Genomic DNA, 27,806 nt, shown 5'->3' on the forward strand with positions numbered 1-27,806 from the left:
GAATGATCATTTTTTATTATTTCGTTAGGGTGTTGTAAAAATACCAAAGTGTAGATATCACATTTATTCATGTTTTCATACTACTTTGCTAGACAAATAGCAAAATCGTACAAGGCATAACCGAAACCAGACAACATTTTAAATGTTAGCCTATTAATATGCGTTAATTCTAGGCTACTGTGAGTGAAAATCCTGTACATCAGTAACCCGCTACCCCTGAGACTGTCATTTACTTCATGTGACACGTGACAGCTACGTGAAGAATTTAAAAGGGATGACATACTAAACCCCTCATCCCTTCTCTGTAAAATTGTGCTAATTTCTTCATGCAGAAGACGCAAGGTTTAATCGGATTAAGGAGAGAAGGTACTGAAGGACCGGTCCGAAAATCACGGCCACGCTTACCCGCAAGAGGAGAGATGTTTTACTTTAACAAAAAGACGTTAAACCTGGAGTTTTTCAAGCAATGAATCCTGCAAATGAAACCGTGACCGATACAGGCACAGTGGAGGAATACCTGTTTAGCAATGGTACCTACAAACTTCTCGCATTCACGGTTGGAACTATTGCTGTTCTGGGATTCTGCAACAACATAATTGTTTTAGTGCTCTACTACAGATTTAAGAGACTACGAACGCCTACCAACCTGTTCTTGCTTAATATAAGCGTAAGCGATTTACTGGTTTCACTTTTCGGAGTGAACTTTACATTTGTGTCCTGCGTTAAGGGACACTGGATATGGGATTCGGCAACGTGCGTGTGGGACGGGTTCAGCAACAGTTTATTCGGTCAGTAGACTTTATTACAATTCGCTAATGTTGTGTTTCACGTTGACGTCGTTCTAAAAACAATTGAGCCTTTGCGGTTAATTGATTTAACCGGTGACAATTAATCACCGCTACTGGCTAAATTGATGGTTGACCTCATAGCTAAGCAGTTTTACAGGAGGTTTGATGAAAATGGATGTAACAGATTAGCAGATTATGATGTTTCAACAAAGAAGAGGGCAGAGGTTCAGCAACCTAACGCGGGGAAAATAAAGTATACGACTGTGATAATGTCTTCTTAAAGTTCATTTAATAATCACCACAGGTAGCAAACACCTAAAAAATATTATTGGCAAACGGCTGCTTAAACAATTGAGTATGGTGAACAAAAATATTTAAGGCAATTTGAATAGCAGCGCTAAAGAAGATAAAACACGACAGATATCTGCAATGGCAAAGAATTATGTGCATTACACCATGCAAAAGAAAAAATAAGGTATTAAAACGAATCTTATGACTACACCTCCTACAAAGTATAATCTTTTAGTATTGTTTTTCAGTAAATACTGGCTGTAACTACAGTACAGTATGTCAAACTGTATTACTGGAGCAAACGTAATACATCGCATCTGCGAAACGACGCGCAATTCGCAGTCAAATCATACTGTACTGTATATATTATCATTTAAAGCGACAAGGAGTAATAGCTAAGCTTCTTTTTACTCTTCACAGTGGAATTAATCACTGCTTGATTAGCTACGTTGTTTAAAACGTCCAATTATTACTCAATTTAAGCAACACTATCTGAATTGATATGCATAGTGAATAACCTTACACTTAGAAGGACCTTTACTACTGTATGTAGGCAGATTTCATAAATATTTCCTCTTTGTATGCATTACATGCTACGCTGCATTTTATATTAATCTTTTCCACGTGTACCAATACTGTATACGGTATATATAATCTGCCTTTTATTTTAAAGCACTCCAGGTGCTACAATTAATTATTTTACCAAAACAGTACCAGATCTGACCTTGAATAATTTATCCCCGTTTGTGGAGCTGAGTATAGACAACCTATATAAGAGTAGCTAAAAAAATCTTATTTTTCTTTAAAAACTCACTATTTGGGGAGTCATGGTGGCGGGAGCTCTGGGGTTCTGGGTCAGTTCTGGTCTGGGGAGGTGTTGGGTTTGCATGTTCTCTTCATCTTTCTGGTCTGCATGGATTTTCTCACGGAGCTCAGGTTTCCTCCCACCTTCGAAAGGCATGTGTTAACATGACTGTGTTCGGGTGTTCAGGGTTGTGTTTGTGTTGTACGCCCTGCAATGGGTTTGCTTCGTGTTCAGAGTTTAATTCCATAGGTTTGTTTCCTATGTTTCCAGTGAAGCCCCCAGGTCACCATGTTCTTCACCTGCAATCAGCCGATCTCTGATTATGGCAAAAAGAAAAGTTAGCATTGTAATTAGCATTGCCACCCCCAAAGATGTGTACTTTTGTGACCAATCCTGACTGAAAAACAGTAAGAGGAATGCTTTCATTAAAGAAAGTCAGATTTCCCAGTCTTCCAGAACTTGATTTTTTATCAAGATGTTCTTCCATGTGTTGGTCATGGGAATTCAGAGCATTGTGTGCAGTGTTCAGCTGATGGATTTACAAGGGGTTTTCAAAAAGTGTTGCTTCGCAGGGTATAGAAACAAGATAATTTCTCAGCTTCATGTAATCACCTTTCATCTCAAAACACTTAGCTCTTTTTGTCCTTCAAGCTCATAATTTTCCAGTGTGCTCCTTCTGTGTGCAGTTTTAGCCACTGCTCAATGGCACACTTACAAGTAATTATCATCTTGAAACCGTATGCTGCACCATGGAGTGTAGGCTTCAAATATTAAGGCATTAATGGCTCAAGGCTGAGTCATGATTGCAGGCAGACGATTCAACTGTCCAAACCGTTGGTGAACAGTAGTGCATGTAGCCCTGACCTTGTGAACTGGTAGGTTGTCATGCAGGATTAGAACATCATGTATCAGCATTTAATGCTGTTAATGAGGCCAGTAAGTATGCATGATATAGACCAGTGTCTAACCGAGTACCATTACTCTATCTGAATTCCATAAGCATGCCAGTCATGATACTGGCTGATGTTCCTTCACTGAAAGGTGAAGTTTTGTCAAGTGCATTAATGTGGTCTTAGTGCATGTTTCTCACCTGTGAACCCTCGATTCGTCATGGATAACCAGATGAGAGTAAAGGTTCTGTTGTTTAGATCACTGTTTAGGAGCTCAGTAAGCTTTCTGTAGACACCACTGTCTGATGGTGACCTTAATAGATGAAATTCCAAGATCCAAGTTGTCAGGCACATTTAAACTCCTCTGGAAGTGGCCAAGGATAAAGGCTCTTACATTTCCAAGAAATAAATAATTCTGCAAGTCTGGCAATTAGACATTAACATGCTTTCTGTGGTAGAGATTGTTTCTAATGTCTGCCACCAAATAAGGTCTGAGTAATGTCTGAGGATCATCCTGCACAGGGACTGTATATCCATGAATTTACTTTGCATTCTGACAAAAACTGTCCTATCACTTAAACAACAATAAAACTGAAATCATAGAATGCATTTCGTTTTCTTCATTGTGTTAAGCTGACAAACTACAAGTGTTTCTGCACTGAAAGCTATGAAAGGTGATGACACTTGATACAGTTCATTCACTCATGCATATGAAATAGTCTTTTGCAACAATGGGACAAGAAGGAACAAGATATTTTAGTGATGGGAGGACCAATATTAAACATATAGTATAAAGATTTTCTGTTAATACAGTAAAATGCTCAACACTCGTTAGTGTTATGTGTTAAGGTGTAATGTGAAGAGTTCACTGGTGATGCTTAACCGGTATTGTGCTTAATGCAACTGGAATTCTTCATTACTCCTTTTTACTGAGGCCTAAAAAAGGTCATATTTTCCTGGTGTGAATACATATCATTGATCTGTGTTACATCATGTAAAATTTTATTGGTAAAAGGAAACGTTATTGAAATTCAAAACTCTAAGATGTTCCTTGTACCGTATATATTTTGAACATATTGTACTGTCTATGTCCAGAACACATATAATTTGAATGTGCATTCTGTCTATACTATTGCTTTTGGTTGAGATCTTTTATATTGACCAAAACTGTAAAGGTAATTTAATTCCTTTATTCATCATCTGTACAATCTTCTACGTTAGATTGTGGGAAAAAATAATAATTGCTCTAACACTGTGACATACCACAGCATAAAACCCTGAAACACATTTACCTTGTTCACAATATTGTTCACATATATAAATAAAGCTAAATATACAGCCAATTGCAAAAAAGGCATGTTAATAGCTCTGGGAATAAAAGATGGCTTTGTTCTATTGCACTTGAATCCAGGCAGTCGAAATTGACAACCAGATTGAAGGAGGTCAAATTCACTGTGGAAGGGGTGTTCGTGACAGTGAGTGATTATCCTGTTGTGCACCAATAATTTTGCTGGTTACCTTGACAGTCCTGCTCAGTCTGTTTTTATTGTGTCTATTATGGTTACCTTATGGTGAGCTCAGTGGATGTTAGGTCAGATTCAGTGAAAGTTCTACTGAATTATGTCTTGGTTGTAGTACACACATTAGAAGACAAACAGAGTTTTCATAGGAAGAACAATTGGTGTTGGCTCTTCTTACATGTGGCATGTACACATACTGTACAGCTATGGCTTACATACTGTATGTATGTCTTTTCTTACATACTGTATGGAATACCACTCAAAGGGAGCTGTTACGTTGTCCCTTTGTGTGTGACATCCCCTTCAAGGTGTAGTCATATGCTTCTGGGATAGATGTCAGGTTGCCACATCCCTTACAAGGTATAAGTTTGGTGATAATGAATAGATACATCTGTAGGTCTGATTCATGGGGCTGATAACAAACCACATATTTCTCATGCTTTTATGCTTTTAATCAAAGGAGAGGAAAACCAATATCTGCAATGTCTGCTTTTGGTTTCAAAAGTAACAATTATATCCTATTTAGAAAGTCAAGGCAAGTTGCAGGCACAATTTATTTTTAATACCTAATACTACAGTGCAAATTATGATCCATTTTATATTCCATGTTTGCAATCTTATTTGGGTAAAATGAAAGAATAAAAATGTCCAAGCCTCGTTTTGGGTTTTTTCTTCTTCAGCACATGAAATATTTATACTTCAAAAGGGGTTTTACTCTGTAGGTTTGCTGTGAAGATTAAAGATTCAGATTGCGGATACTGTCAGATCGACTTTCTTCAGCACCAATATAATGAAGCACTGCTTTTCTGTTTCAGTGCTGTTTAACCAAATATAAACATATCTTGGCGATCCTTGTGTACGGCTTCTTGCTTAGCTTTGTTTTTCCTCACAGGAATCGTATCCATTATGACACTGACTGTTCTTGCGTATGAGCGCTACATCAGAGTTGTCCACGCCAAGGTCATTGACTTCACATGGTCCTGGAAAGCCATCGCTTACATCTGGCTCTACTCGCTGGCCTGGACGGGGGCGCCTCTGATAGGATGGAACAGGTACACTCTGGAGAGGCACAGACTGGGCTGCTCTGTGGACTGGGGTTCCAAGGACCCCAACGACGCCTCCTTCATTCTCTTTTTCTTCCTGAGCTGTCTCTTCGTGCCTGTTGGGATTATGGCATATTGTTATGGACACATTTTATACACAGTGCGAATGGTAAGGAGCCTAGCTTGTCCATTTAACACAGTGTTGAAAAATTGACTTACAGTTAAACTTATACATTCATTTTCTTTAAATATAAGTTTAAATAAGTCATTTAAAGTTGTAGATTATTTTAGAGAGAGCATATTTGTGCTCGTTAATACATAACTTCCACTCGAAACACTTTCACTTTTATTCTAAACAATTCAGTTGTCAATGAACAAAAGTATATATTGTACTGCATAGTTTCATATACTTTAACAGTGATTTTGTGCGGGATATGATTTCTTCATAAGAAACAGAAACAGAGACTCACGATGATTTTGACTTACACTAGAGTTGCTTTCTAAAGATAGTTATTGATACTGAAGTGAACAGTGAGTCTAGTGAAGTATCTTATTAATTTGGAATCAAATCGATTCCTTAATGCATAGATTGATTTAGTATCAGAAATTCTTTTATTTGCTTGAGGTTTAGACACCAGGCAAAGCAATAATCCCTGTGAAATAACAATATCCTCTATCCTTAATCCTCATTAGTGTTATTTTTGTCGCATTGATTTTAGGAGTGATTCAACTACTATGAATCTGTTACTTACAGTATAATCTTGAGCAAAAAAAATCGTTTTCCTTTCATAAATCAAAGTCCAGTCCCACTTCATCCATGGCTCTGAATGAAATGGTTAATGCTAGTCGCATGGCAACATCTTAAAAATAGAACTAATTTAAGTTCTCATATAACATTAATTACATATACAGTAATTACAAATAAAATAAGATTGTGTTCCACAGCATTTTGATATTCAAAATATACATAGTGCCATCATAGCTTTCAATAATAATAATGAAAATAGTATGTTCTCTATAATAATTGAGAATACAATTTATTCTATAGTTAGAATTATAGAGAATAATCATTTTTTCTATAATAATAATCCTTGTCAGTGAGGGATTAAAAGATAAACTGAATTTACATTGTTGAAGTGGCATATTGACATTGATTTTCATACATTATGATTATTTTTGGTATTCAATCGTGTTAGTTTCTTTCTATGATGTTTTATTTTCCTTTCTAAAAATATGGAAGAAGATGCCTTTATTCAAATGTCAGTCCATCTTTTAAAAATGGAGATGTTTTCTTTTGCAGCTCCGATCCATCCAAGACCTTCAAACAGTTCAGATCATCAAAATCCTCCGCTATGAGAAAAAAGTGGCAAAGATGTTCCTGCTAATGATCTCTACCTTTCTCATCTGCTGGACCCCTTATGCTGTGGTGTCTATGTTAGTAGCCTTTGGTAAAAAAGACATTGTCACACCAACAGTAGCTATCATCCCCTCCTTTTTTGCCAAATCTAGTACAGCGTACAACCCAGTAATCTATATTTTCATGAGCAGGAAGGTAAGTTGTTTTTTGCAACTCAGCATATGCTAGATAATTGGATGTGTTCGCGACAAATAGCAAATGTATCAGTTAAAACAACATTACATTCACATTTCTCTGTTAGCAATCATACTGTACTGTAGTGTGTCATTCATTAAGGGATAAATTAGATGCATTGCAAGTGTTGCTCTAATACTTTATCTGTTACCTGTTTGTAAATTGTTGCAGCAGAACGTGTACTTAAGTATGAAAAGTCTGTGGCTGATTAGAAATGTGGTCATTGATATCCTATACAAAGAAGAATACATACAATCTGTAGTACATAACACAAAATAAGAATCCAGAGCCTGATACTGTATGTAAATCAGGTATTGTGTAAACAAAACCAATACAATTAGCAAACCAGTTGTCTGACTAAAAAACATTGCTGGGTATGTCTGAGTTGAGTAAAGACTACCAGGGATACCTTTTCCATGTTATCAGTTTCCTTACTTGTCACCGATTCCATCAGCCGACATGCTAGAAGGGGGGTGAAATGGAACTCTGCAACAGAAACTTTGCAAACTCTCATTATCCTGCTTTGTCCTGTAGTTCCGACGGTGCCTTTTACGGCTCCTGTGTGCTCGTCTGGTGAGTATCCGGAGGTCAATCAAGGACGGGCCAATTGCCCGAGTGGAGAAGCCGATCAGGCCTATCGTCGTGTCCCAGAAAGTAGGGGAAAGGCCGAAGAAGAAAGTGACTTTCAACTCTTCATCAATAGTCTTCATAATAACAAGTAATGACACCAACTACCTGGACATTCCCTCTAAAAACTCTTTGTCGGAGGTGAATGTCATTAAAGTTCGGCCTTTATAAGGGCACAATGTGAGATGAATGGATTCTTAGTTTCAAAGACGTTTCTACTGTGAGGTTCTCATGGACAGCTCTTCTGCAGAAGATAATCCATTAATGATGGTTAAATCACCTAGCAGTTTTTGATAACTATGTGCAGACAAATAGATTATTTCTATTTGTATTTATAACGTTTAATAGGGCAGCATAGAAGCTGGGCAGCTGACAAATGCAGAACAAAGAAACACAGCTGTCTGTGAAGGTGCAACCAGGTCTTGGATTACAGTAGTTCCTCGCTCGGATGCCTTCTACATGGAGTTCATACTGTATGTTCTCCCCATGTTTAAGGGGGTTTTTGCCATGGTACTTTGGTTTCTTCCTCCCTTTAAAAGTTATGTTTGCTGATATGATTGAAGTTATGCTTGCTAGGTTGACTGACATCTCTTAATTTTCCCTGTGTGCTTGAGTGTGTGTGCCCTGTGATGGACTGGCGTCCCATCCAGGTGTCTCCAGAAAGGCTTCTGTTTGCCATGATCAGGAACAAAGATACAGCAGTTTCTTGCTTTCTGCAAAGGAACTGGATGTCTAATTGAAAGCAACAAATGGTTGCTTTGTCAGATCACCATTCCTGTAATGAGAAATGGAGTCACAAGATCCAATTGAATTAAAAGAACATATTTTTAATACTAAATCAATAGTCATTTGTTGCGTTATATCCTTTCGTCTAGAAATAGTGTGAAAGAATTTGCAGCCTCTCCTGAAATGGGCAGAAAACCTTTAAGGAACCTAAGGATTGCCTACCCTGTACAATAGCTCTGAAAATAATTGTCCTTGTATAGCAAAATAAATAAAGTCTATTTTGAATAAACTTTATTCTATGTTAATTTTCCTATTCACATTCTGTACAACATACTGTATGATGTATGATAAAGTATCGTAGTTTATTACATTCAGAGTCAATGAATATGAAAATAAACCAAAATGTGTTCCGAGTTCAAAAAATATTTTTATGTACTGGAAGCCTACACAACCTACACATAAAACGTGAAGTTTGACCAAATGAAAATTATAGCATAGTAAACATTTTGCCACAAACAGGTCATTGATGAGCATGATGCACAAATACCCCACATAGATTTCCTGGATTTTAAAGTTAAGGGTACAAATGACAGGAACTCATTTAGCCCATATTGTTCATTTAATAGTTTCAGTGAGTGAAACCAAGAGAGAAGACCAAAAGAGGAATGTGCATACTTTCCCAGGGGGGCAGTGAAAGACATAGGAGCCTGCAGTGGTTCTGTCTGTGAGATTGAATGAACAGGCACTCAAAATACACAAAATCAAGGTGATGCACTGGCAGGGATGCGATTATCTTGCTCAGCATACTGGCATGTCACATGGTATACTGTGTATCTGAATACTTACATGAGGTGGCTTTCGATATAATGACAATCTCCATCTCTGGTCTTCTGGCCTGGAGCCTAACACACTTGTCCCTTCAACTAGACATTGTGAAGGAATGATAGTGATCGAAGTAACTTTGATAAAATAACACTTCTTCCAGGCGAAGTGCTGCAAATAACTTAAGGAGACCTAAAAAACCTTCTGGATTCACAACCCCGAGGAGTGGAACTGGCAACTCCTGTGTATATACTGTACGTGTGGCTTTGTCTTGCTGTATGTTAATAAAAAAAGTGTTTTACAGTAGCTTGTAGATCAGGTGACAGAAGGTGGTGTTATCCTCTGTATAAGTTAATGGAACTCATTCATTAACAGGTTATCTGCACTGGGCTTTGACCTTTTGATAAATGAGTGAAGGTTCCCATCAAACATCCATCTTCTGCATACTCCACTCTTTCGTTCTGTATATAGTGATAATCTGTAAGGATTACCTGGTAAATTATTTTTCCATAAAGCCTTTTCTAGATTAGTGATGCTTCTTATTTTTGCTCCCAGTCTACCTTTTTTCAACATAATTCTCAAACAAACAGGTATTCAATAATTTATTACAGAAATATTACAATAGCCATTTAACTATCTATTTAATATAAAATAATCTATTTTCCTTCACACTCATATACTTAATTATTGTTGGAAAAAGGGCAGCATTCATAAATATTAAACTCTGTCCATTTGAAAGGATTTAAAGGTTTTTGTGTGTTCACCACATACAGTATATGGAACAGAAGTACGTTTGATTGGCCCAGGTGTGACCATTATTTTCCATTGTGTTTTGACTAACACAGTGAGCTTTTTTTGCCTTGCAATTATGTTGTAAAATCCATAGTGCATGTCCTGTTCTGCACATCTAACAAGATGTCAAAAGTGAAAGGGGTGAAATCGATGCAGACTACAGTATTTAACCCTTTTATTGCGCTTTTCTGGTGTTTATTAGATTAATACAGATTTAAATTTCTGCATTCTGACGGTTTTATTAGTGTTTTGTTTACAAACAAAGGCCCTAATTACATTTACATTTCACTTTAAATCAAATTTGCTGTGAGAATAACAAAGCAATGAGGACAATATTGTCAAGGTTTATCAAGTACAGTATTTCGTATCTGATCTCTTTCAGAGAATTCTGAAATTCTGCTACACAATCAGGCATCTCCTTGCCCTACTGTTTGTGTGCGCAATTTACAGTAACTGTATAAGTGACTGTACACTATATGACAAAAATCACTGCACCCAGGGCCACATTATATTTTCTTTTTATAAAACAGCAAATTGTGACATTTTAAATTATTCAAAGCACTACATTCTTAAATTAGAAAATCAATGGCAATAGTTCTGTTTCTCACCCAAACAGCCTGTGAAATCGTTTGGCATACTTGTTTCGATGCCCTTCATGGTTACAGTGATTTAAATTCATCTGCCCTGAGGCACTGATATCTGAGAATCACCTTGGTGGCGATGCTAGAAAAGCTTCAGGCTCTGAGCCCTGCTCCACAGCTGATGCAGCTGAACGCTAGGAACACGGGGACAGTACTTGACAAGCATGTATGCTCCACCTGTTACTGATGCCACAGCACACAATACCAGGCCTCGGTTGATCACCTGAATGGAAACAGAGCAGTGTTTTTTTTTTTAAAGAAAAGCATCAACATGGTCTCTTTACATGAAAGTTTCTTATTGCTAAATGATCTCTGTAAATGAAAATGTAAAATTAAAATTGATTTAAAAACTCAAAGCTCAGTTAGAAAAAAGTATCTTAAAATATCAAAAAAGCGATTTGATTAATATGATGTTGAATAGGTACGGTACTTTATGGAATTATGGAACAAAGATATAACAGAGATTTGGAATGAAGACCCAAAGATCTTCAAAGGAAGACTCAAAGGAAGATTTGGAAGATCCTAATCTCTCACACTGCTGCCGGTTGATGTATTATAAGCCTTGAACCCGAGACTTTCTGTCCATATACACTCCTGCAGCAACCCCCCGGCTCTGCCCTCATGATGCAGAGGGTGTATGGGGGGTCTGGGCAGCCAGGCTAGCTACACCAAATACACTCTGCGTGTCTCTCTGTTTCGTGCCTATTGGGATCGAACCAAAAAACTGAAAGGCAGTTTTCCACTTTGACGTGAGCAAGTACAGTAATGTAATGCTTTTAAGAAACCCCCGTCGCCTTTGTACAGTTCAGTGAATGACAGGTCAGCAAAAAGCCCCCTTACCTTGTTCTGCCATTGCCATCGATTTACTGCTTCATGGTACCTGATTCTGGTGAATGTAACCTGTGGGTACAAGGCAAGTCAAAGACGGGGTGACCCAAGTGCAAAGATGCTCTGTTTGCAGTATGAAGGCTACTGTGCAAAACACTACAATTAAAGATCAATCGTTTTCTGTCAAGGCTTTGAAAAATTAAGAATAACAGAGTCTATAAAACGTCTTTTGAATCCATTCTGTTGGCTGGTTGTTTGAAAAGCAATCCGCTTACAGTCTCCAGCAATTCAAAACCTGCATATGGGATCTTCTATTCTGTAATTTTTCATTTACTTGCACAGTTCTGCCTCTTATCCATCCCTTGTGTATTTTCTCTGACCATTGCCTGCCTAATAATGGTCAATGATAGAAATAATGCGATAATTATGGTAATAGTTTGCCAATGATTATGTGCCTCAATCAAGACAAGAGGCTGTGTGTAGGACTGATGTAGAAGGCCTTGGGTGAAAATAGTAGTAATAAAAGAGTTTTTAACAGATGTGAATTGTATTTTTTCACTTCACTACATTAATGAAGACACTTTAATGCCAATAGCATCTCCTCTCCTCCTTTGCTGTTTTTAAAATACAGTAGTGACCGTGTATGTGATTATCTACATGTACCATTGACATGTTACAAATCTACTAACACTCTGGCCCCACTACGATCAGATTTGAGACATACTACTCTATAATACTGAAAAAAGAAGGAACAACATACAGTATATTCATATACAGTATATTCTTTTGTATACAATATAGAATCTTAATCCCTGTTCAGGCTAAAACTTGCACAGAATGAAAACCTTTTTGGAGTAGTTTTGACTCACCATAGTGTATAGAGGGATTATGGTATTAGGCATGAGGAAATGAAGAACCATATCAAGATATTTTCGGAACAGGAACCACTTGGAATTAACATGTGCACGCATCTGAAAAAAACAGGTTTGCTTTTAAAATTGCAAATATATTTCTTTTATCTTTGTTAATGAGCCTACCACAGTATATTTCATAGTAGCGTTCTAGAAAGAAGAAATATTAGATACAGTAAGAAACATGCTTGAGACTGATGTGTTTCAGAATATTTTATGCACAAACAAAAAAATCAAAGCTATTCCACATGTAGAATAAACGGATGCAAAATTGATTTTGCTGTGTCGTTTAGGTTAAAATCAACAACAGCAATAGCCACAGTATTTCTTTACAAAGAAAAAATATAAGTAAAAGTGTGTTTCCGTGAATTACTCTTAGTGCACATGTAGAATAATTAGTGAAATGAGAACACCCTTGTACACAAAGGAAACAAAAATATAGCACCATTCAAAAGTCTAGAAAAACAATCTACAGAGAGCAGGGAAATGTGTGTGTTGCCGGGTAAATCAGTGGTACAGTCTGTGCATCTCTCTTTCATCTGGAAACAAAAGGTTCAAAGAGACTTATTCACTTGACTGCTGGATTACTCATATTTGTGCACCCCTTTTCTCTTAATAAAATGTGTTGCAAACTCAGTGTCTTTGAGTAATATCAGCCACAACTGTCCTCCCAGTACTAACAGTAACTGGACAACTAGGCTTTGAGTGCTGCCAGAAACATAATGTCAGGATACATATTTACATTTCTGTTTAAATCTTGAGAAAAATAAAACAGTAAAACTGCCCTGTACAATTTATGATGATTTAAATAACTGTGTGTTCAGTAAAAACAACATTTACATGCATGTGTTCTGTGTTTCTGCTTCAGTGAATATAAGAACATTTCAAAGTTCTGCATCTTTCCTAGGGAAAGGAAGACAATGGACAGAGAACAGCCCTCTCATTAAATGTGCATTATAAAAAGGTGAAGGAGCTTTGTTTTCAGAGACGCAATTAGTGAATATTATTAATGCATATTTGAGAACCTTGGAGTTAGAATGAAGAATGAACTACACTGTTGTCTCTCTCAGACTGTGTTAACGTAACAATTTGTCACTCAAAACAGTTTAAAAAATAACAGAGGAAAAAGTCTCTGTTATTGTGTTACTATTTATCCACTTTACTGTATGTGTTGCACCAAAAGTTATTGTGTTACCTCAATATAGTTGTACATAGCGAGGTCTGCTATAGCATGGTCATCAGGCACTCGAAGTCTTGAAAATTCTGGAAGAACTCTACCTAAAAGAAAGTAAGGGTAAATTTGTTAAAAAATGCACTGTATTTGGTATTTATTTTCTTCATAGGTTTATAAGTTTACTTCCTTTTCATACTGAAATGAAAACAATTTTTGTGACAAGAAGCTTCCAAAATGTACTCACTGAAATCGTTGTTATATTGATCCATTAAATCATTGAAAACAAGACAATCTTCAAAGCCCTATAAAGGAGGGGGAAAACACAGTTGCAATGATAGTCTGCAAAAGAAATTTGATAACTGAATTCCACCAACCTTTGACAATACGGTCACAATGAATTCAACATTTCCCAGTGCTTATTTTAATAAGCCTTTGATTTACGTTTAATGAGATTACCCATTCACAACTGCTAAGAATAGGAAAATGTAATTCATATTGCATAACTCAGCCATTTAAAATTCAGGACAGTAACTAGGACAAGCTCATTTTTAGTACTTTAGTAATGTAATGTGTAAAATAATAATATTTTTAAAATATACATAATAAAAGACTTGATCTGATGGTTAAATTAAAAAAATGGACAGATTACAATATAAAAATGGCAAGGCCGATCTCTTTTATAACTTACCGCATTCATGCCCTGCCCATAAAAGGGCACCACAGCATGGGCTGCATCTCCCATTAGCACACACTTGGTTCCAATGTGATACAAAGAGCACTTCACTGACACCATGGCCTGCGGTGGCAGGCGGAAAAAATCATTTCTCAGGGCCGCCCTGATGGGGAGGAATAGACATCCAAGCTTACTGCGAGCGCTAAACTGTCATGAAGAGAGATCACAAGGACCAGCTTGTGTTCAGAGAAAAAGAACAGGGTGAAATATTGCTTTTAGAAGTGATACGTGATCAACCTTTCATGTGACACAAGTTCTGTAACCACACCATACAGAAGTCTTAAAATACTTCTACAATGTTCTTTCTGTTGTATTCTGGCTCTCGAAAACGGGGATATACACATATACATGTGTATTTCCTTCTTGAAAGTCTCCATGATTAGTTACCACTTACAAGCTCTTGGTTGCAAAAACAGGTCACCTTTTATCCATTCATGTATTATTATTATTATTATTATTATTATTATTATTATTATTATTATTATTATTAAATGGTTGACCACATTTAGCCATGAGGCTGCTGTACACACAAATGCCCCTTACATTCCAATGAGAGGAATAGCATCTGGGAAGTATCTCTCAAAAAATTCCATGGCTTGTTCTGGAGTAGTGATTTTCTCGAACTCTTCGAAAGGCATGAAAAGGGTGCAGGTAAAAGTCATGTCCTGTGAAGAAAGGAATAAACAATGATTCCACAGAAAAGGGGTGATTTTAATCTGCAGCACTGGAGTCACGTGAACTTGCAATCATGAGGTCAGTTACACTTTCCATTTTCCATTGCACAACACAGTCAGAAAAGAAAATGGTTCTGAGCTATGCAGTCATGAGGATTTAGCTTTTGGTTGAAATTAAACCATTGTTAACATCCTAGATTGCCTTTATCATTGAAACCCTGCTTCTCATCTACTATTTTTGGTAAAGGTCTCTGAGTGTACTATTGTATATCAACCACAGAGTCATCTAGTTTGTAGATGTATATCTACTAAGATAGATGTCCACTGACTATTGTGTATCTAGTTTATCTGTTAACAGTCCCACTGAACTCTTTTAGTCTGGTTTCAGATCTATGAGCTGGATTGTCAATACGTTATTGATAAATGCTGATTCTGGTTTTGTCTCTACTCTTATTAGATCTTTGTGTTGTTTCTGACTATTGATCATACAGCCTTGGTGAAATGATTGGAAAGGCTGTAAGTGTTTAGGTCCCAGAATCCCTTGCAGCAAAATTCTCTGAAAATATGAAAAATTCAACTCATTCATCAACGGAGATGAGATTCGACCTTGCGCAGATGTATAAAATCTTGGTGTTATCTCTAATCCAATCCTGTCCTTTGAGGAGCAGACTTCTAATATCACTTTTAATATGATTTCTTTTTACAGGTGCTAAACATTCACTGTAGCTTGAAATGTTCTGAAATAGATGCAGAAACATTCATGCTTGATGTATTTTCTTATACTGACTAAACTGATGTACTTCCCACTGACTCCTTAAAAAGGCTGTAATACAGTATGTTTATAATTCATCAGCCTGAAGTTAAGATGAATGAAATCTCATGAACATACAGTATAACAGTTTTAGCATTGAGCTGAATTCAAAGTCAAATTAAATATCATGGTTCTAATATTCAAGGCTCTGAAAAATCTAGCTCAAAATTACATTTCCAAATCTATTCTCACCAAACACTCCTCCAATCCTGTCACTGTCTCATAAATAATCTACTACTGTAAACTCCTTGGGGATCATTTACCCACTAAGTTCTTGGGACAGAATTGGTCACTCCAGTGAAACCTATTATACAGTACTTCATGGTTCAGCGGTGAACTTATATACAGTAGCATACATTTTGTTCCAATTTAATAAAAGAAATGTTTAAAGGTGTAACTCTGTAATAAGATGCAACAAGAATCAAGACAAAGAGAATCCCAGGAATATAATATTTTATCACTTAAACATTATTTTTGTGTCTCCACTAATTTTATTTGAATATGAGAAATGAAGCAGATTCTGCATTGAGTAACAACATTTTCTTTCTGTTACTCAAACAGCACTTACTAAGTTTGGTAGAGCTATCATCATGAAGGTGTTCCTTGGCCAGATGTGGAGGTAGTTTGGTTCCATGGCAAACTGTTAGAAACATCAACAAAGGAAGTAAGTGGAGGCTTAAACAACAGCCAGGGGAGCAGAAAGCTTGCATTGATTGTCATGAAATGGATCCATCAATTGATCGCTGCATAAACAATCCAAACCCCGCCCTGGAAAAACAAACAATACTTAAGTTTTGGATCACGAGCCCACAAATTAACAACCTCTCTCCAAGAAAACCTCAAAGAAATGTGGCCTGTGTCCTTAAGATTTTAGACAGTTTTATTTTGAAAACCCTGTCAAGAGTTGTCTTTTATAGCGTTCTTTTAAATATAAGAGCAGATAGATACAAATATTTCACGGAAAAGACCTTTCAGGCTTCCTGTTTTCTGAATTTTAAGAAAAACGTTTATTTTAAAGCTGTACCCATCGCTGTACTTTCATCTACCCTGACTATTTTAAACACATGCACACTAAAGAGTTTCTTACATCGCCATTTTTTGGAGGTATTGTGAGTTCCATATAGCCATGTGGAATGTACGTCTGGCTGTAATTAAACCGGCTTTGACGCATGAACTGCTTTCTGATGGCTGAAAAGGCCCCATCACAACCCACAATGAGGTCACACACCATTTCTTCTTTCGAGCCATCTGACCTGCATCCACACAAAGACACAGTACAGGCACAGCATTATGTTCTCTTAAGCATCAAAGTCACCGAAATAATAATAAAAAACAGGTATGAAGTTGACATTATTGTTCAGAAGAAAAGAAAATTGCTGGGATGTCACAAAAGGTGAAAATGTCAAAGCAGCAATTTGTTCTTTCTCAGCAGCTGCATTTGTCAAGCTGACCCAAGAAACCTCCTGATTTTCAATAAGTAGACATCATTAAAGAAGCTTCATTTTCTCCTTGTAAACTGTTTGCAAAAGCACAAACCTTAAATCTGAGTCTATATGTGGAAAGAATGAATAAAGAATTATTGCACATCAATATCCTTGTCTTTTCACTTCAGATCAATTCATCATTATTCAGTAAAAAATAACCCTTAATGGTCAAAAATACAGTAGCCTCCTACAAGGGGACAAGCTTTTATTATCAGATACTGAAGAAAAAAGTTCTTCTATTATTCTATTATTTCTAATTCTAATTTCTAGTACTATTTTTTTTCTCAGCAGGAGGCACAAGTATACAAGTGTGTGTTCTTATTGTTTACCTAAGAAATGTCATTGCCCCAGATTCCAAATTCCAATCCAGTAGCTTGTGTCCAAAGTTCATCTTAGTGTTAGGATAACCCTCAGCCGCTTAAAAAAAAAAGTAGAGAAAATGTTAATGTTATCTTCCTTTAAAGCACCTGAATGAGCAGTTTAAAGCATATGGAATTCACAAAATGACATTTCTTGTTTTAAAAAAATCTGAAAATCATTTTTTACATACTGTATACTGTACCTGTAAAGTTGCGTTATTGCGGAGTAGAAAATATTTTCTAAGTAGATCACATTACATCTTAGAACCAAATTATATTCCTGATATTTGCTACGAAAAGCCCTGATGGCTGAGATAAAGCTAAGCCTGGGTATTGAATGTGAAGAAAGTTGTGTTTTGAAAACAGCTGCAAATGGATGTATTCCCTTTTCCACCTTTACCAAATAGAGACTAAGCGATCTAGCTGATTAATTTAACAACCTTTTCGAGAATCGCACCTCCAGAGGCACAGGTAGAAAATGTATTGAATTACCTCTCGTTAAAAGACCAAGAATGACATTAGCATAAAGGCCAAATTGTCCTTTGATACAAGTGTTGCCACTAAAAGGAAGGGGTTGTTCCTTCTCACCTGTTCTCACATAGTTTGTATTGGTTAAATGTGATTTAATCCACAACTATATCACGTGTGTGCTTCACAGGCTCTGTGGTTAGATAAAGGACTTCATTTGTCAATTGTACTCCCCCAGTACCATCAATGAGAAATAATAAACACTAACATGTAGATACTAAGAGTCTAAGAATTTGATTGGTTTGGGGTGAATTGTACCTCCAAGCTAAATGCTTTTTTACCTACACTGTGAATGGAGCTATTACACATTAGCCACTGATATAGTATGATGTTATTCATTTTTACAAACTGGTTAGCCAGTATATTTTAGAATAAATCACAACAAATGTGATTTATCACTTACCAGACAAGAGTTCCTTATTGAGGTTGGCTCTGTCCACAGACAGGATGTACTGCAATATAGGGGAATAAATCAATTCTGAGGATGAGAAAAAGTATCTGACCACAATGTCACATGTTTTTCACCAGCAAATTGTAATCTAGCTGTACTTCATTTTGAAATGTACTGTACAATTCCTGCAAATTAATGCAGTCAAGTGTGATTTAAGCATCTCCTGCCTATCTAGTAAAATGGATTGTTTTGCTGCAGTTAGTTCAATCATTCTGAGCAAACTTGCCTGCTCTTTAAAAGCAAATGCCTCTTATTGCCTATCAATTCCCTTGACTGAAAAGCTCAACAGAAATATTACAAATTAGAAGCAACCAGTCCACCAAACACTAGTTTCTTATCCAATGGAAGAGAGGCATGTCGCATTGTCACCCACGGCACCGCAAACCTGCAAGTGGCTGAGAGGCTACAAGGGTCAAATTGTCACGTGCACACAGAAGAGCCCTGGCTACCCCTCCCAGCCCTCAGCCAACTCTGTGAGATCCCTCGTCACAGTCAACCAGTGAAATGACTAGGCATGCAATCCATGATGCCTGGATCAGGCAAGTGCCTTTCTAATTGGTATTGCCAATGCTGATCACATTTATATTCTTCCCAAATAACTTCTGCTAAGACCTCATGACATTACCTGAGGCAACTGCCTTCACTTCAATTTTCGCACATCCATCAAAACTGCTGTTTTTATCTTATACCTTAGGGTCTACAGAAGTTAATTGTTTGTTACCCTGTGGAATGCTGCCAAAATCCCATCTTTCTCTGTATAGTGATTATTCACTTGCTCTGTGCAGTGATTTCCTTGCTTCACTAATCTCCTGTGATGTCATTACCACTGTATGTAGCTCTTCTACTCTGAGAGTCAAAGACCCTGCTGTTCAATCCACTGCTCAATTAATCATAATAATCACAGAAATGTATATGGATACATTTTTCCTAGATCTGTGTTGCACAAATAGCAGAATAATACATTTGATTTTTTATCATAAGCTTCAGTAAGACATTTCTTATCTGAACACTGCTCTATCTTTAGCTGTGATTAATGTAGGAGTCAAACTCAAATCCAGAATATAATCCTGCAGTGTAAAACTGAAATATACTGATATTATTTTAATGTGAGTAACTTCCAAGCTGAACAAGAGAATAAGAAGTTATTCTAATCTTGTTCAAACATTCAGCTGGTGTTAAAAAACTTTTTAGGTTTGTTCTCTATTTCTGGCGAGGGGGGGGGGGGCAGCATATAAACTTTCTACAACAGGTTAGCAGGGATGAAAACATTTTACAGTATAAAATGTGCTGAAAACAATTCGTTTACACTGTATCCTGTTCCAATGTATTCCCACATTATGCAATTATTTCAGCCTGATGAGACAGCAGCAATCATTAACAGACATGTTTAATGAGCATGTTGATTTTGAAGAGGTTACAAATGTTATCCACATAGCATTTCAAAGACTGAAATACCTGTCCTTTCTTGCCGTAGAAGATTGGTGAACTTTTCCCACTCGGAGGGTGTATCATTCTTCCATGCATGGGGATCCCTTTTGACACCACCTAAAACCAAAAGTTCGAGTAGCAGGGATTTTAACATGCCACTTTTTATCAAAATATAAAGTTAAATAATTACAAAAAAACTCAATCTTATGAGCATACTTGCAGATGACTCTTTGCAAAGATTTAAGATGGACGTTTTCCTGTCAGTGTCCTTCAAAGACCTCTCAGAGAAGAAGTGAGAATGAGTCACCCTAAATGCTCACTGTAAAACAGCTGTGACTGTATAAAAACTGACTGGATTTAATAAGGGCCCATGGAGAGGACAGAAATCTGGCCTCCAGAATTGAACCTGGAGCAATCAGTAAAAGATTTACCATGATGATCTAAATGGCAATCACCTGCCCTGGGGCACTTGTTTCTCATTAAAATTGTATTTGACATACCCTCATTTTCACTGCTACGCTGTTGATACCCGTGGGTCTGTCCACGGGTCGGTAATTAAAATTAAAATGATTAAAATCTAACATTAACTTCTACAGAAAGAACGCCACATGGGGTTTAGAACTCTACCTTATCTTCCATTCCGACAGCTTCCAAAGCTTCTCGACCTCTGTGAGAAAGAGCCAGGTTAATACTTCTCCCTTTGACCACTTTGGCTCTTCGAATATCTAGGGGAAATCATATAAAACAAATGATATGTGGGGACATGATTAATTGTACAGTCCCAGCCTGGTAAATGCACAGGCAAAATTTGAAGGCAGGATATGTATGTGCTTTTATATAAAACTTGATATTAGCTCATTAAATCAAACAAGAAAAGTCATGCACCCATTTTCTGTCCTCTTATTCCAGAGAAAACCAGGGAGAAAGCATGTTGAGCAGGGAAGACCACACCTCTTTTTCCACCTCAACAGATTCAAGACCTCCTAGGTGATTTATGAGTATTTCCAGACAAGACAAAATATACAAACCCTCCAGCATACACTGGGCCAGGGAAATAAGGCCTGGAGGACCTTAAGTAGAGACCTCCTGTGGGGCATCATTACCAGGTAGCTGGACTAGCTCAACTGTCTCCTCTTGATCTGGAGCAGTAGTGATTCTACTCCAAAGATCTTCTGAATAGCCACATTTCTCACTTTGTTATGGAGAGTGACATGTCATGGAGAGAAATCTCTGTACTCTGAGAGACATTAAGGCAATCCGTAATGTTCATTATTTGGCATTTGCGAATGAAATAGCAGGAAATAATTTGCCAGCAACAGCTAAAATAAAAAAACAGCTATAAAAGACTTACCTTCTCTAGATTCATAAAGCTCAACTTGAAAACCTCTTTTGGCAAAGAAGCAGGCATTTAAAGCGCCAACCTAAGAAAAAAGAATAATATCCAATGTGTCTCTTTAATGGCTTCACAGACTTGTATAATTTAATTACAGCAAATGAAAAGATAGCAGGCCAAATCAATACAGCACGACTTTTAAAGCCAGTCTGTGGGTCCCACCTGCAAGCAATATTTAAGTAATGATCTTGAAGGGTTTCTTAACTCCCAGACTCCCAGAGGCATCACATACTGTACTAAAGAATGTCTGCCAATTCTATGAAGTCCTTCTTGACTCTTTTACAGAACAATTAGAATAGCTTGTTTATATTATCTACTGTACAAGAGGTAGATGTTACATGAAGAACTGGAATACTGATTTGGAATCACTTCCATATTTCTCCAGGCACATCAGGCTATCAACATAACATCAGAATTCATACCCACTGGAAAAATCAAAGCCTGTTAGGATACTACAGATGGGTTTCCTGGGTTTCAAAAAGCAAAGTCTGTCAGGTAAGATGTTGTTTTAAAGGGAAATATGAGTTTTTTTCAAGAATATATCCATGTATGTTGAAAAAAGTCACATTTACTTTACATCACACCTTTGTCTGTTATTGTGTTAATTCAATTTCCGAATACATAACGTGACTACAACTTTATGCCACCCCAAGAGATTTGTTTTAGAGGAAGCAAGTAGGACATCTGTAATACTGTGCTTTCTTCTCAGGAATTTATAAGAAAATTCCAAACATAGATGGGACTCACATCTTTCACAAACATAATTTTTAAATCCATCAGCTTAATAAAACAAGGTAGAGCAAAACAACAAGTAAGTGATGTCAACTAAAAAATTAAACAAGTACAAATTTTGAAATACATTTTCATGCACATTACACATTAGCAAATCCATCCATCCATTTTCTTAACCACTTCAACGGATTCATGGGTGCGGGAGACTATCCCAGCAAGCAACAGGCGCATGTCAAGGTACGCCGTGGACAGGACACCAGTCCATTGTAGGACAGACAACAAGCAAACTGCAGACAGAGGCTGAAATGGAACTCATTACCCAAGAGCTGTGAGGAAACTGTGCTAACCATCAAACCACCAAGCCACCCACTGGAAACATTATTCCAAATATTTAAAAATACATGTAAGCAGTTCATCTATCTCTCATCATGACTTGACTCCATCCATAGATTTACTTATATTTTATGGGTACATTCAAACAATCTGGAAAGCTCAAAGCCTGATTGTGACATTAGCCCTCCATCATAACCCACTGGGTTACATATCAGATTGGTATTTTTCTGATAAGAATAATTAATAATTGCTTACACTTATATAGCTCTTTTCTGGACACTCCACTCAAAGCGCTTTACAGGTAATGAGAACTCCCCTCCACCACCACCAGTGTGTAGCATCCACCTGGATGATGGATAATAGGCTCCACATCCCTGAAAAATTATTTTTAAGCCCCATTATTATCTCCTTGATGACATTCTTTGGAGCTGCTACAGAAAACTGATAATTCTGAAAGTCATATATCCCCTGTTAGGATATCCCCCATCAGATCTGATTAAATGCAGTAGGAGTCTCACACAAAAACCAAATAGAAAGGGTTCCAGGGGTTTCATTTTCAAAAACCATACATATACCATTTCATATCATAGGAGACAAAAATTTTGATTTCACATAATAGTGGCTGTATTTGTCTATGAATAGTGACATATTGATATACTATAGACCATTGCTGCATTTCAATAATAACCAGGCATGATGCAATGAAAAGAAGTCACCAAAAATAAGGCACAAAGCAGAATGGTGACTTGATACAATAAGATTCACACTTCCAAGTCTTATATTTCCAATTGAGTGTCTTATGAATGTACTTTAGATGTTACAATTTATAACTGACTCTGCCCCTAGCATATTCAGTACAGCACGATACAGTATAGAGTTTTAATTTATTTCTTACCAAACCTCCTCCCACCACTGCAACTTTAACTTTGTTCTTGCCAGCTGAGTGATCCATTGCAGGGTGTGCAACACTTGGCTGTACTCAGTTAGGCCTTTAGTTTATGAGGTCAGGAAGAGCTCCACAGCTTGCTTGTGCTGATGATTTCCCAATTATTGCACCAGTGCTTCCCCAGAGGCACGGTTGAAAGTTACAGATCATCTGGGGGAGGAGCAAACCGTGTAGGGTGGCTTCGTTATCTGACCTGGAATCAGTTCTTGTTTTCCCACAGTTCAGACAAATGAAATATAGGAACTTCAGTATGAACTATTTAGAAAGTCACTTGTAAACATTGTCCCACACACCGTGGTTTTGCTGTTCTTCCAGTCAATAGGTCTTAGCTAAACAATTACTTGAGGACAAAACTTCGGGTTAAATTCCTGCTAGGTACATGTTTTTTTAAATATCTGTGAGATAAATGCTAATCTTAGAAGGAAAAGATCAGTAGTTTCACGGTCGCAGAGCAGTGCTAATCTTGAAATGCCTAATCTATAAGAATGGCTTCAGGTTAATTAACCTAGAGTTATAAGTGTAAAAGTCTCATTTATGTAGTACTGCATATTATGTCTAGATGTATTTTTTATTATTGCTGTTTTTAGGTAGCTGGCTCCCTCTCCAGTTTCAAAGATGCTACTGTCTCTATCTAAGTAATTTTACATATTTATTTCAATACAGTATTAGAAAGCTACTGTACTTTATCCTTTATCCGTTTAAAGTGTCACAACATCCCAGAGCCTTTATTTGCATACATGCATGTTTTATTTCTGCCATGGCACCTGGAACTGATCAAACCTGAGGGTTTTTGTATTTTGTGGGAACATTATGTGATTTGTGTGATTAATATGAGGTAAACCTACTGTATATAGAAGTGCCACTTACATTAGAGCAGCTGTGCAAAGTCTGGGTCTTCTTGCCTGTTATGATCTCTGCCTGGATTGTTTGTCTCCCTCCTTCTTGCAGTCTTTATATTTAAGAATAGTGCATGCTTTAAACATGATCTATAATAACTTGACTATATGATGTAAAGAGGTTGAGCTACTTAAAAAGAGCAATTTTAACATGAGCATTATGAGTCATGAAAGAGAGGAGGCCTTCCAGTCCGTCTTGTTGACCCTCCACAAAACTGGGTGTTTTAGTGTAGCCAGTCTATCTTGATTTTCATATTTTAGGAAGATGAAAATGAACTGAAGCAAACAAGCAAAAATGCATACAAATATAGGGAGATGCAAACTCCACAGACAAGCACTCCAAGCTGTAATTGAACCCAGGACAACTGGGATCTGAGGCAGTACTGCTAACTACCATGCCCTGTACCAGCTAAAGCTCCACTTTGATTGTACCATTGGAGCTTCATATAAATGGATTTCCACCAATGTGTAAAATTACTGCACATATTTCAGTTTGTGTTTTAGTTTTATTTTTCTTTGGAGTTTTCACTGCCATTTAACTTCTTTCATCCATTAAAACGTTCAGCTTGAGCATCCAAGTTTTGATTGAAAAACACTCACTTCAAAAATGTATGTACTGTACTGTACATCACTGGTAATTCAACAAAATGGAGTATCCTTGGGAGTGAATACTTCTGCAAGGAAACGTATGCTTATGTCCTTTTCACAGCTCTGCTCCTCATGTTCCTGAATTAAATGAACCTGTCCTCAGCAAGATGATCAGAAAAGTATGAGTGAAATTAAGTATGGGTGCTGTGGCATTATAATCAGATTTAATATTGTGTATCAAATCAAATAAATACAATATAAAAGAAGGTTAAAACAATATATGTGGTTCGTTTAGATTATTTTCTGGATGCTTCAGTCATTGTTCATTAATTTAACTGCTCATGTGGAAATTTATTGTCACTAGAAAAAAAAATAATGTTGCCTTCTTTATTGCAAGCATTGATATTAAAAGGAGGCAAAACGTTTTCATACAATGGAAATAATATTCCGATTAATACTTTATTTCTGCATTTCTTCAGAGACGCAATATATTCAAACTACTTTTTTATTTAAACCTGACTGGGATTTTCAAAGATGACAGACAAAATTGATGACAAAATTGTGCTTTAGCTGAGCATAAACAGATTATTCTTATCCTGTGTCTAAAAAAGATCTGTATTTTATGACATATCTTTGAGGAGTATCAACGACATATACAGTAGTTATAGGGAGCTCGACTGCTTAAGAATAGCTTGAGGTTGCCCTTAGTTACATTCAATGCTTATTACACCAGCTGGCAAATGTCAAAATGCTGTACAGTGAGTACATTACATTTTAGTGCCATATAGTTTAAATTCAAAATGAATATGAGATAAAGCTGGCAGGAGACTGAGCTCATTGTATAATACTTTTAAGATTTATTTCTGCTCTGGAGCTTTTCTAAAAATATCACGGTAATTCACATAAAGTATACCATGTCACACTGGCCACCAATACAAAAAAAGGTTGTCTGTGTAATAATTCAGAATGAAGTAATGAAAATGTGGGCATTTATAATATCGTTTCACCCATGTCGACGTACACATCATTACCAAAAAAGAACAAAGTACTCCTTTCAACATTAGGTACTATTGACATTTAACTAATAATTATACGGAAAAAGGAGAGTAACAGTTCATACGAAATTTGTAAAATATTGTGTACTGTATTTTAATTATCAATATTCTCTACTGACTGACTTAATTAACTAGTAATATTACTGTATTTTAGTTTGTACTGACCTCTAGTGTCCTCACCATGGCAATGTTGCAGGAGGGCGAACCTCCTTTAAAATGACACATGTCTGAGATGGTGTTGGCGTGGTTAGCATTGCTGCTTCACAGCCCTGGGGCTCTGGGTTCAACTCTGGTTCAATTATCTATGTGGAGTCTGTATGTTCTTTCCTCTGGGTGCTCCACCCGAAGATGTACTGCTGGGTAGTGTGTTCGTGTCTGGGCCCATGTGTACCTTGTGATGAACTGGCATCTGGTCTAAGGTGTATCCTGCTTTGAGCCCGTTGCTTGCTTGCCAGGACAGTCTCCAGCTCCTCTGTGACCTTGTATTGGGCAAAGTGGTTTGAAAATGGATGGACCGTTGTGCTTGAGACCAGGTTATTTTCACTGCTGCCTCTCACCTCCTGGGCCCTATCGCCAATTCCAGATTGACGGGTTAGTATCTGGATTTTTGCTGGGTACATTGGTTTCCCTCTACCATCTAATGACACAGTGACTAGATTACATGTTGTCTCTAAATTGTGCTCCTTGTGACGGTGGGTGGGAGTGGGGGGGTCACCAGCTTGACAGCTCTGGGGAAGAAGCTATTTCAGAGTCTTGTTATGTGCGACTGGAACGTCTGGAACCTTCTACCAGATTGTAGGCGGACAAACAAGTTGTGAGTGGGGTCACACCTGGTGTTGTAGATTTCCTGGATGGATGGTAAGGCGTTGCCGATGATGTGTTGTGCCCTTTTGACCACCTGCTGCAGTGCCTTACGGTCGGATGCGGTGCAGTTGCCGTACCAGACTGTGATGCAGCTGGTCAGTATGCTCTCCACCACACCTGTAGATGTTGTTGACGATCCATGGATGCAGGCGAATTACTCCAGACTTGATGGATGCAGTAGCAGTGCCAACACGATCAAAATATGTTAAAAAGGGGTTCCTGTGCAAACCAAGGTGCCACTATTTTTGCTGTCGAGATGCAAAAAGACAAACTGCTCTATTCAAAAAGAGAGAACATTTATTTTATTTCTCCATTCATTTACATTAGCTGTGTGTACACCACGATCAACCTGAACCACCAGGAACGGATTCGTGACATATGACAACACAGTAATATATTTATATCGGATAAATAAAGTCTAAGAAAACAAAACCATAGGCAAGTAATCTATAGGACTGCACAATGCAGGTCTTATTGCTGAAGCTGGAATCTGAACTAACAGCTGATCAATGGAAACTATATAGCGGAGATTCTGACCACCATCATACAACTAATAACAAAACTACATTAGAAACAATAAAATCACGTCGTAGGTCAGTACTGTATTAGTATTTAGACCCACTACAGTATACTGCACACAGATTCTTCATTGCAATTCCTTGGTATCAACTGCAGATAAACACAAACATTGTATTCCGATTGCTTTCGGAGAAAGATCTGGTCGCACACTAGACACGGTTAAATCCATTAAACAATATGTACTGTACACAAGATGTTAGCAACAGTAAACAGATACCCCTCCAGTTTTCTTTAGTTTCTAGCGATATATTTATATAATTATATTTCTAAACATGAGAAGGGAATGAGATGCGATGGCGATTTCACAGGTAATGTGGTAGATTTAAAATAACAAAAGCATATTGTATTTTAACCAAAGTTAAAAATACTTTTTATTTGGAAGACCGTGATTAAAAAAAATCTAACCCATAACTCAGAACAAGCCATTATTGCCGCTCTCTTCCTGGTGTTCCGGCTGTATATTTCCTCCCACTCAAGGGGGCCGTGGTTGGATTTTCTAAGGT

The 27,806-nt window shown here is 37.2% G+C and overlaps 2 protein-coding genes across 2 annotated transcripts; one reads left to right on the forward strand and one right to left on the reverse strand.

Annotated features, from left to right (window-relative positions):
• The first annotated feature begins 266 nt into the window (after positions 1 to 266).
• opn3 (opsin 3) lies at positions 267 to 8,570 on the forward strand. Its single transcript, XM_088609874.1, has 4 exons — positions 267 to 788; positions 5,187 to 5,506; positions 6,638 to 6,889; positions 7,463 to 8,570. The coding sequence occupies exons 1-4, from the start codon at positions 467 to 469 to the stop codon at positions 7,724 to 7,726; spliced, it is 1,158 nt and encodes a 385-aa protein (XP_088466000.1). The 5' UTR covers positions 267 to 466; the 3' UTR covers positions 7,727 to 8,570.
• Positions 8,571 to 10,108: 1,538 nt separating this feature from the next.
• Positions 10,109 to 23,459, reverse strand: kmo (kynurenine 3-monooxygenase). Its single transcript, XM_088609873.1, has 15 exons — positions 23,271 to 23,459; positions 21,269 to 21,338; positions 20,545 to 20,642; positions 19,945 to 20,034; positions 18,442 to 18,490; positions 17,481 to 17,568; positions 16,755 to 16,920; positions 16,236 to 16,307; positions 14,726 to 14,847; positions 14,138 to 14,285; positions 13,694 to 13,751; positions 13,471 to 13,553; positions 12,234 to 12,335; positions 11,377 to 11,436; positions 10,109 to 10,759 (listed from the first exon to the last, which is right to left on the reverse strand). The coding sequence occupies exons 1-15, from the start codon at positions 23,325 to 23,327 to the stop codon at positions 10,619 to 10,621; spliced, it is 1,404 nt and encodes a 467-aa protein (XP_088465999.1). The 5' UTR covers positions 23,328 to 23,459; the 3' UTR covers positions 10,109 to 10,618.
• Positions 23,460 to 27,806: the final 4,347 nt, after the last annotated feature.

Source organism: Lepisosteus platostomus, chromosome 17 (genome assembly GCF_059453375.1).
Source record: "Lepisosteus platostomus isolate fLepPlt1 chromosome 17, fLepPlt1.hap1, whole genome shotgun sequence".
Classification (NCBI taxonomy): domain Eukaryota; kingdom Metazoa; phylum Chordata; class Actinopteri; order Semionotiformes; family Lepisosteidae; genus Lepisosteus; species Lepisosteus platostomus.

Coding starts and splice junctions, on each gene's coding strand:
- opn3 (XM_088609874.1), top strand. CDS start 467: ATGAATCCTGCAAATGAAACCGTGACCGATACAGGCACAGTGGAGGAA. Junction 789..5,186: donor GTTCAGCAACAGTTTATTCG/GTCAGTAGACTT, acceptor TTTTCCTCACAG/GAATCGTATCCATTATGACA. Junction 5,507..6,637: donor TTTTATACACAGTGCGAATG/GTAAGGAGCCTA, acceptor TTTCTTTTGCAG/CTCCGATCCATCCAAGACCT.
- kmo (XM_088609873.1), bottom strand. CDS start 23,327: ATGGATCACTCAGCTGGCAAGAACAAAGTTAAAGTTGCAGTGGTGGGA. Junction 14,848..16,235: donor TGATAGCTCTACCAAACTTA/GTAAGTGCTGTT, acceptor CTTTCTTCACAG/GACATGACTTTTACCTGCAC. Junction 12,336..13,470: donor CTATGTACAACTATATTGAG/GTAACACAATAA, acceptor TGTTTTTTTCAG/ATGCGTGCACATGTTAATTC.